General features: G+C 44.8%; 1 protein-coding gene and 1 long non-coding RNA gene across 2 annotated transcripts in view; one reads left to right on the forward strand and one right to left on the reverse strand.

Moving 5' to 3' along the window:
• kiaa0895l overlaps positions 1–10043 on the reverse strand; it is a 16374-nt gene extending 6331 nt beyond the window's left edge. Inside the window, exons 1-4 of the mRNA XM_050040772.1 lie at positions 9821–10043; positions 6079–6853; positions 5859–6002; positions 406–538 (exon numbers count right to left, since the gene is read on the reverse strand). Coding sequence (XP_049896729.1) covers positions 406–538; positions 5859–6002; positions 6079–6810 — 1009 coding nt within the window. The 5' untranslated portion in view covers positions 6811–6853; positions 9821–10043. The remainder of the gene's footprint in view (positions 1–405; positions 539–5858; positions 6003–6078; positions 6854–9820) is intronic.
• On the forward strand, positions 1607–3369 carry LOC126388065 (uncharacterized). Its single transcript, XR_007569717.1, has 3 exons — positions 1607–1817; positions 2357–2468; positions 2572–3369. It is a non-coding gene; the product is annotated as an uncharacterized LOC126388065 (long non-coding RNA).

Genomic DNA, 10043 nt, shown 5'->3' on the forward strand with positions numbered 1-10043 from the left:
TTCACATAATCTGCTCCAAATGAATCTATATTTTTAAAGTCATTACTAAAAGTGTGTGTCATATAAAAACTAAAGTGATGGTCAAAGTTGTCACAGTGAAATTTAAGGTGTGCTGATGGATTCACGTCATCAACTCATGCATTGAGTAACTAATTGAGTCAGTCTTTAATTTCAATATTATTTTGGTTCCTCCTGCATATTTTCTTCTTTCTTTTCCTCTTTTGTTTCTTTTATCATATCAACATATTTAGAACCAAAGACAAACCCAAATGGCCTCCGATGTGATAAAATGCTGCTGAACTCTGCAGATCCGGTCACTGAGGAAACACTGCTGTGTTGGATGATGGATTAAATATCTGACACTTTGTTGTTGATGTGTTGATGAGTGTGTGAGCTGCAGCGTACCGATCTCATGTCGCAGCATCCCCTCCAGCCAGTGCTGTCGAGCTCCGGCCAGGTTGATGGTCAGAGTGGGACGACAGCTCTCCACCACCATCACCGCCTGAGACAGCAGCTCGTCAGACAGACGCACCACCACCTGGAGACACAGACATCATCATCATCATCATCATCATCTCCTCCTCTGACGTCCTGATTGATATTCTCTCAGTTATTCTTTTTACATTTCACTCCGACTAAACAGAGACTGAACAAACAGTTTCCACCTTTGGGAAATATTAACGTTTACACACTGCAGAGGATTTAATGGGACTGTTGTTGTGTCACTTCACACAGTTCAGAACAAGTTTATTTAACTGTCACTCCGATCTAATCCATATACAATACACATAAAACATTTACGGTGTGCAGCAGGGTGTGTTCAGGTATCACACTTACATTTTAAACCTCGTATACACTTTGTGATATTGGGCTGTCCCAGACGAAAGATGACCAACGTGGCTCAAACACGGTGGTCTTACATCACACAGTGAGAAAGGGTCTGTTACTCTGTCACGGGGGAAATCTGAGCCGAGAGCCAGAAGGCAAAAACTGACACTCGGAGAATAAGAGGTGGGAGCTGTGGGACAGGACGACTTCACCCTTCCTTTCTATCTGTTTGTGAAACAGGACGAATAACGTAATCTGCTGAACTCCCAAGATCTTGTTACTCATTTTCACTATACACTTAGTAGGGTTGGTGATATGGCCCTAAAATACTTAGTAAATAAATAGTTTTACAGCTTGTTTCAAATCTTCAGTAAAAACTAAAACAATCTCTCATGTCTTTAGTTTGTGAACAACAACACTAACTCAGAGTGAGACTCAGATTCGTGTGTGTGTGTGTGCTCTGTGCTGCTGTCCCTTTTCCCTCCATTATAGACCTGCCCAGGTGTGCTGCATTAGTTAACGAGGTGCAGCACACCTGGCATGGAGGAGGTGTTTAGGAGCTCCTGTGTCAGCAGCAGAGGAGAGAGGCCTCTGGTGTGGGGACTGCTGGGGCCCGTTGCACAAAAGTAGGATTCAGACATCCAGGATAAATGACTGAGCTGGGTTCAACGAATCCAAAACAAGAACGTCCAGGCTTAATTGGTTGCACAAAGACCAAGCCAGGATGAGCAGACACGGATTCATCAAGCCAGGTGAAACCAATCCTGGATCAATGCGCGCACGCGGCTTCCCCAAACAGACCCCGCCATCGATCACAGATTCACCGATTCACCATGGCAACGAGAGCAGCGTACTTTACCCCGTCGGAGGCAGAAATCCTCATGGAGGCTTACGAAGAGGTAAAGGATCAAATCATAAAGAAAGGCAACACCGCCACAGTAATAAAACAACGAGAGAAAGCGTGGCAAAGTTGCAGGCGGCCTGAATGCGTAAGTAGTGCACAAATACACACTCACTGCTCCGCTGAAGCCATCACAATTACAATCCAAATAGTTAATTAACATCTCCGAAAACGTAGTTGTACTCTGATTATGAATCAGTTGAAATTGTAACTGAAATTGACTGCAGATGTGAGTGAAATTGTGTAAATGCAACTCCATCAGACTGTATAACTCTTTGATAAATACATGAGCTCACTGACGTAATTGAATTTCCCTTTGGGATAAATAAAGTTCCTCTTATCTTATCTTACCTTATCTTATCCTATGTTTGCTCCTCATGCTCCATGTGTATGCTGATTGATCATAAGAATATATATAGAATATATATATATATATATATATATATATATATATATATATATATTACATATATACATATATAATCCCCCGATTTTGTGAATAGGAAATCCTTTCACAGCATTAATGTTCAGGTGAACATTACGTTTTGATATTGTCGATTAATGAACACTGTGCATTGCTTGTGATGTGCATTGATTGGTTTAATAGTCTTCATCTTATCATTTCAGATGGTCTGCGATGCTGACTATCTGATCAGCAATGTTGTGGCAAAGTGGCCCGGCCCAGTCCATGACTCCTGAGTCTTTCGGACCTCTGGAATCTATCAGTGCCTATCACAAGGTGAGCCACACAACCTCTGTTAATAACCGCTTTTTACATCATGGCTGTGTCAAGAATGTCACTCTATTTATGAGGTTGTGATGATGAGATTTTGTATTGACAGGTGAATTCTCTGGTGTGTTGCTGGGGGACAGGGGGTATGCCTGCCAGCCTTTTCTCCTCACACCATACATAGACCCTCAGGAAGCACAGCAGGCCCATAATCATGCCCATGCCAGGACAAGGGCCAGGATCGAAATGACCTTTGGCCTCCTGAAGGCACGCTTTCACTGTCTTAACCACTTAAGGGTCAGCCCTTTAAGGGTATGTGACATCACTATGGCCTGTGCTGTCCTCCACAATGTGGCCTGCCTGAGGAAGGAGAGGGCCCCCAGAGTGCCATCACACATGGACTGGGACAATCCTGCCATCTTCCCTGATGACGACAGTGGTCGGCTGGTCAGGGACCAATATGTGTTAAATTATTTTAGTTAACATGCATGCATTAAATTTAAGTTAAATATGTCCTGCAGTGGCAGAGACGCATGCTGTGAATTTCAGTTAAATATGGCCTGCATTGGCAGAGGAATTTGTGTTTTTTTATTCAATTTAAATTGATTTGGCCTCTTATGTTGTTTGTGCTGTATACTGTGTGTATACAAGCTTGCAGGGAGGCTACTGCATCCATTCATTTGTCTGTTCATTTGTTGTGTATGGATTTGTCCTGCATTTATTTCAGTGTGCAGACATGCAGGGTGTATCATATACAGACCTTTGAATGTGTATTTATTCTTGTGTTGTATAATATGCTTTGATTCCGTGCTTTCTATCTTGTAGAGTCACTGTGTGACTTCAGTTTTGAAAGGAGCTCATGGTTTACTTGCTTTGATTTATCCTTATTCAATAAAGGAACATCATGTTACTCTTTCATGTGTATTTATATTTATATGGGATGTGTATTTTATATATAGTCTATGGAAAACTGTAAATTATCTAATGATTGCAAAATCATCTAAAATCATCATTTATCTAAAATGATTAATGATTAATGATCACAAATGTTTAAATAATGACAGTGGGTCTGGTTGAATGTGATAACAATGTGCAGTGTGAAGTGGAATAACTATTGGTTTCCGTTTGTGGTGACTGCTGACTGAGATAAGGGATGAGATTAAATAGATCCTGGAACTTAGCCTGGTCTGGAGCAGGCTAGCTCCACAGAATAAATCTCCATGGTAACTTATGTCATAACATATCCCGCTGTCCACTATCCCGCTTTTGTGCAACCGGATCACGAATACGTTGAGCCAGAATAACCAAGATATCCCTGCTTAATCCCTTATCCTAGTTTTGTGCAGTAGGCCCCAGGTCCTGCTGCCCTTCAGCCTGGGAGCTGTGTTGTCTGGTTTGCTTGTGTTTATGTGGTGATTTTGGATCAGTGTTGAAGTTTTGTTCGCCCCATAGGGCCACCCAAGGGTGGGGCGTATCAGACACGGCGAGAGAGGAGAGAGAGAGACGCTGTGCTGCTGCCAGAGGAGCCGCTGAATGAGTTCCCTCTGAGCGCTAAGAGAAGTAAAACATTCAGGATGCCACAGTTTATTCCACACTACTGAAGCTGCTCCTCTTTTTGGAACCACCAAGGAGTCGGTGATAATTTCACTTTTAGCCATGCTTGTTGTTGCCGTGGGTAACAGTGTGACGTCAATATGTCAGCAGGTTGAAGTATCAAGATATACATTTTTTATGTGATATTGAAAATTAGACCAGTATTATCGTAAACGAGGTGATATGACACACCACTACTAAAACCAACGCTGACACGGGGAGAACATGCAAACTCCACACAGAAGGGCTCCCCCACCCTGGGGTTCGACCAGGAACCCTCTTGCTGTGAGGGAACAGTGCTATCCACTGCACCACCGTGTGAACGTCACCATGTGAGAAGCTGGAGACGCAATTTTTGGACTTTTTTGCTGCTTAATCGTCTCATTGTTTCAGCTCTACTTTAAAATGTGTTTGCTGTGCTGTATTTGTGTATTAGTGGTTACGTGTGCATGTTCAAGTGGCGCAACGTCAGACAAACTGCACTGCAGGCATGTACGCAGGTGACTTCAGCAGACGCCTGCAGGGCGGAGCAGGTGGAGGGTAAACACAATCAACTGCCTCTCAAAGACGCCCTTACAGAGCCCTGAGGGAACGTTTTCATCCACTGCACCTTCGTATCTTATATCAACACGCCAACCACTCACTGTGCTGCAGATAAAACTGACAAACAGTCGACACAGGAAACGACTACAGATATCATTTTGTACACGTCTCTATCATGAGAACAAATAAAGCTTTCCTGTTATTTGACATTAGGTGCTGTTTGAAGGAGGCTCGTGCCAGCTGACGATCATATGGACTATGGATAATTGAAGAGCTGACTCCCAACTTTAAAACCATTTGTTAACTTACTGAGCAGTGAGACTAAAATCCGTCGGCACTATTTTATGTCGTTTTTACAGATTTTGTTTTTAGACATATTTAAAGCTGGGGTCAGCAAAAAATCTGGAGAAGGCAAAAAAGAACTACCAGATGACCACAGGCAGTGACCCAGTGTTTCCTACACACTGATTTATTCAATCTTATTTTATTGTAGAGTTGCACATAGCTCATTCTCTCAGCCCCTCCTCACCCCGCTCTCTCTCTGTTTATCAGACAAGAATTAGCTGCTAGCCACCCCACGCTTCCTCACTTCATCCCAGCTTAAGTACGTCCAGCACAAACCCCCCAGTGGCAGTCGTCACAGTGGGCTGGTGGTTCGCAGCAGCACCGGGTCTAACCTATGTAACAGCAGCAACAGAAAGTTTGCTAATCCAGCAGGGACTTGGTTTTGAGCTGGCTCGATTCAGGTTGCTGTGGCCACTCTCCTTCCAGTGAGGTGGTCTGTGGCGATGGGGAGCAAGGCACTGTGATTCAAGGCTCTCGCTAACGTTAGCTACATAAACGTGAACATGAATTAAATGACACATAAATCTGAACTTGAAGCTGCAGCCGTGAGCCTTTAGCTCAGGTTAGCAGAGGGCTAAACTGTTAGCAACATTTTCTCTCCATCTCTGAAACACTTTGATGATACTGACACATGTTTTATTTTGTTTATTGTCAGACTCTTTTTGATCAGTCCGTCTTTCTTCTGTTGCTCTACAGTGTAGACAGTTGTTGCCAAAGCTAAAATATCAACCTTCTCTGCAGGATTCTTGACCACTGGCCAGGGGCTAGACTTTCTAAAACCTAAAACTAGAGCCAAGAGGAGGTGCAGAGGTTGAGTCATTTCTGAATGTTATTAGTAACGCCTGTGCTTTTCTGTGACGAGTCAAAATGTCTGCCGTTGTCTGAGACTTGTCTCTGTGTGTGCTTTATGTCACTCACCTCCCCGACGCAGCCTTCTTTCTGCAGATATTTGCGTACAGCAGCCCAGACCTGACTTTTAGGGAGGACGCTGCCGCCTGTCACCTCCTCAAAGTTCTCATAGGAGCCAAACTTCCTCAGGACGCACTCCATGATTCCAACCGCCTGCAGGTGAAAAAAAAAATCATCATCATCACCATCACCATCATCTGAACTCACAGGTAGATGTCTGGTACCGTACCTGTTCGAGGAAGAGGCCTGAGCCCTCCTTGTACTTCTCCAACACGCTCTTGGGCTCCGGCTGTGCGTACTCAAACTGAGGCTCGTACTTGTAGTCGGACTGGAAGAACGTCTGCTTCTCCTGCTCCAGGTTCAGAGGCCTGAGGGCGACGAGCAGACACGGCCTGGATGGTGTCGGCAGCGACCTGCTCCCCATCCCCACCCCCTTAGCTATGTGTGGCAGGGAGGTGGCAGGTCGCATTTGCCCCTTGCCGGCCCGCATCCCCAGGGAGTAATTAACCGAGCAGGTGCTCTCACTGCGGCGCATCCAGCCGCCTGCGCCCAGGCTGGGGCTGGTCAGGCTGCGAGCCGGGGGCGAGGGGGCGGCTGAACCACTGCGCCAAGGAGGCTGCACGATGCGCCTGTCGGCCATGTGCTCCTGAGACCCTCGCAGGCGCTGAGGCGTCATCTCCAGGCTGAGGGGGCGACGGAGGGGCGGTCTGGGCGCAGCTCCACCTTTTAACAATGATGATGATGATGACATCCTCCTCTGTGCTACCTGGCCGCTGTTTGTCTGGGCCGGGAGTCCGTTGTGGGACACCTTCTCCTTCTTGGCAACATTGCTCCTTTTGGACGGCGATCTGGGCGCTTTGGGACGATCTGCCCGAACATCTGGCTCCAACAAGCTCCTGCTGCTCCCGACACTTTCACCCTCAACCTGATCCATGAAGACTTCACCTGAGTCCAACACCATCACCACGGCCGCTCCGCCTCAACCGACGCCTCCAGCTCCGACGCTGTGGACAGAACACACACATTCATGGACACTGATTATTGTGGTTGGTGGTGTGTTAGAGAGAAATGAATGATGTCACTCGCTGTCAGTTGAGGAATGGCAGATACTTTACTGCCGTAAAAGAACTAAAACCACTCTGTGAAAACACTTTACTACAGGTCAAAGTCCTGCATTCAAAACCTTACTGAATTAAAAGCATGTATCAGCTAAATGTACTTACAGTACTTTGAGTAAAAGTGTGTATGTAGCAGTAAAATGTGTTTCCCTTTTCTATCTGATGTTTTGGATGAATATTCCTGCTGCATTAATGTGTCAATTTACAGCTCTATATTTTAAGGTCGAGCTCATTTGAACTTCTCTTTATACTGCTGGGTAGTTTAATCTAAAGCGTCGCATCATATTCTATAAGATCATCATATGTTTGTAGCGTGTCTGTCCTGTGAGAACCACGTATCACTGAAAAGTCAGAAAAACAGCTTGTTTTCAGCTTTGTGATGATACATTTTCCAGCTGATCAAAAAGGGTTTTTAAAGAGTTGATTTAGCCTCAAGCTGAGGTAGGTACATTACTTTTAGAGTCCTTGGGCAAAAATCCCATAATAACCTTTGTGCATATTGTAATTCATGTGGTCTGAGAGAAAACTCGACTTCTGCACCTCCTCTTGGTTCTGTTTTCAGATTTTAGAAAATCTAGCCTGTGACGGGAGACTTTAGCCAATCACATTTCAGAGAGAGGGCGTTCCTATTGGCTGTTCTACAAATGCATATGAGCATGCACGTCCACTTAGATAGTGAAAGGCTGATTCAATGGAGGAGAATCCTGCAGAGGAAGTTGCTATTCGAGCATTGTCAACAACTGACTACACTGCAAAGCAACCCGAAAAAGTTAGACGGACTGGTCAAACAGACAGTCTGACAATAAATGAAATAAAATTTGTTAATATCAGCAAAGTGTTTCAGAGATGGAAAGAAAATGTTGCTAACAGTTCAGCCTTTCCTGGAAATACTCAAGTAAATTACAAATACCTCCAATTTGTACCCATCTCATCAGAGAGAAATGTTGAGCAGGTGGAAGGGTGAGCGGCCCATCTCCAGGACACCAAACAGCACCAGAGAAACAGTAATTTATAACATGAAACGTTTTTATTTAGTGTTTTTACTGGTTTAAATCAGCTGGTCTGTTTGTTTTGGAGAGGAAGAGACCTCTGTGGGTGATTCGGCTACCGGTAAAAACCTCCTGAACGTCAGTAGCCAGTTGCACAAAACACTTTTAACTTACTAACTAACTTTTCTTCTTAAGTATAACACTGAAAGGGAAACTTTCAGTTTTCAAGTTTTCAATCTGGACCTCATTTATTACAGTTCTCAACCCGAGCCCAACAGGTCCCGAAAAGCCAGACGGTTTAGATCAGGTTTGGTTTTATTTTTTTTAAATAAATAAATAATATTAAAAAGTGAGCACTTCCTGCAGGCAGGGAGAGATGGAGAGGGAGCAGTCTGGCTCTCTGTCCTTCCTTCCGGCTGCAACAGGAAGTTTCTCTGACGGGGAAAAACAGTGTAGAGAGTCAGTGATCCACCGAGCGGGTCTATTTTCCACTGTAGACGCTCGTGGCTTGTGCCACCACACAGCCAGTGTGTCCAGGGCCTTAGAAGCCGACTAGAGCTTTTTGGGGATGTTGGGCTTGGTTGGGCTCAAGCTCAGTATTTTGTGTGATGATCTCAAAAGAACCAGGTTTGGGCTCTACTATTTTTCCATGCTTTGTGTCTCAGTGACTAACTGGGACAACTGTTTTTTACATTTGGTCCAGTATTGATTGAGAGAGATGCAGCTGCAGAACAGGCTGCAATGTAATCTTACTGAAGTGATTCCTAAAATAAGACCAAGAAAAGAGAAAAAAAAAAAAACTTAAGTGAGCATTTTATGGAAAGAGAAGACTTAAGGGTGTTTCATGCAATCAATTTTAAGGAAACATTACCTTTGACTTTAAGGATAATCTTAACTTAAGGTTGTTGTTTTTTTGTGCAACTGGACACTGGATCTCAAGTTATCAAAAAAAAGCGCATGCTTGCAACCATGTTGACTGGCGACTTTCAGCTGAATGTGTCTGTGGTTGTCGTGGTGACAAAAACCAGGAAGAGAACACGTAGCTGTCCTCATGAATGCCTCTTTTCATGATAATGTCAAAACACAGCTGATCTGATTTGTCTTTGATTTGTCTTGTTTGAGGAAACCAGTCGTGTACTAACACTCACTCGTGTTTTGAATCGCACTTGTGAGAAAATGTTGGAAACAGGAAAACATGCTTCACCAGGCTAACGACATGCCAGACACCACTGGAGAAACACCGATTTGTAACGTCAAACTGTTTTATTCTGTGTTTTTACTGGTTTAAATCAGCTGGTCTGTTTGTTTTTGACAGGAAGAGACCTCTGTGGATAATTCGGCTCCTGCTAAAGAAACATCCTGAACAGTTAGCAGTGAGGGAATTCTAAGTGGGAGAAGTTTCAGCTGGTTGCAGTCTACAGTCCACACCTCTAGTTGCCACTAAAGCCTCCACACTGTTCCTTTAAGCACAGCACTTAGTAAATGTGTTTAGTTGCTGCTCATTGTGTCTGGTGTGTGACAGAGGAGAAACTGATCTGCTGTCAGTCGCTGCTGCTGTAATGAGGTGAAGTGAATGGCAGCAGGTCAGGAACATGTGAGTGAACGTGTCTGTGGAGATGAACAAACAGGAAACAGTCCATGATGTCTGAACTTCACAGGAACAAAGATCCCAACACAAAGTCAGATCCTCTAAACCTCCATGTGATCCCCGGATTAACGGGACTGATCTAACATGTATTTAAACACTGGACGAAACAACAGTCAACAGTTTAAATGCTGTCCTGAGACACCGGGACAAACAGCTGACTGTGATTCATTGTGGAGACAAAACAAACCAACGGTTCCCTCCTGAACAAACACTCACCGAGCACCGAGTCCCGGGACCTCTCTGCTGATCTCAGCCGCTTCATCCACTCATACCGGCGGCGGCAGCTCCTCACGGACCGGGGGCGGAGGACTCGGTGTGTCTTCACCGGTGACTGATGATGATGAGCGGATAGCGGTTCAGTGTTGGAGCGGGGCCTGAGGCGCCTGCCTGGGCCGGCCAGGAAGCGGCGGATGTGTTGGAAGATATGACGCGGTACGCC

Source organism: Epinephelus moara, chromosome 1 (assembly GCF_006386435.1).
Source record: "Epinephelus moara isolate mb chromosome 1, YSFRI_EMoa_1.0, whole genome shotgun sequence".
Taxonomy (NCBI): domain Eukaryota; kingdom Metazoa; phylum Chordata; class Actinopteri; order Perciformes; family Serranidae; genus Epinephelus; species Epinephelus moara.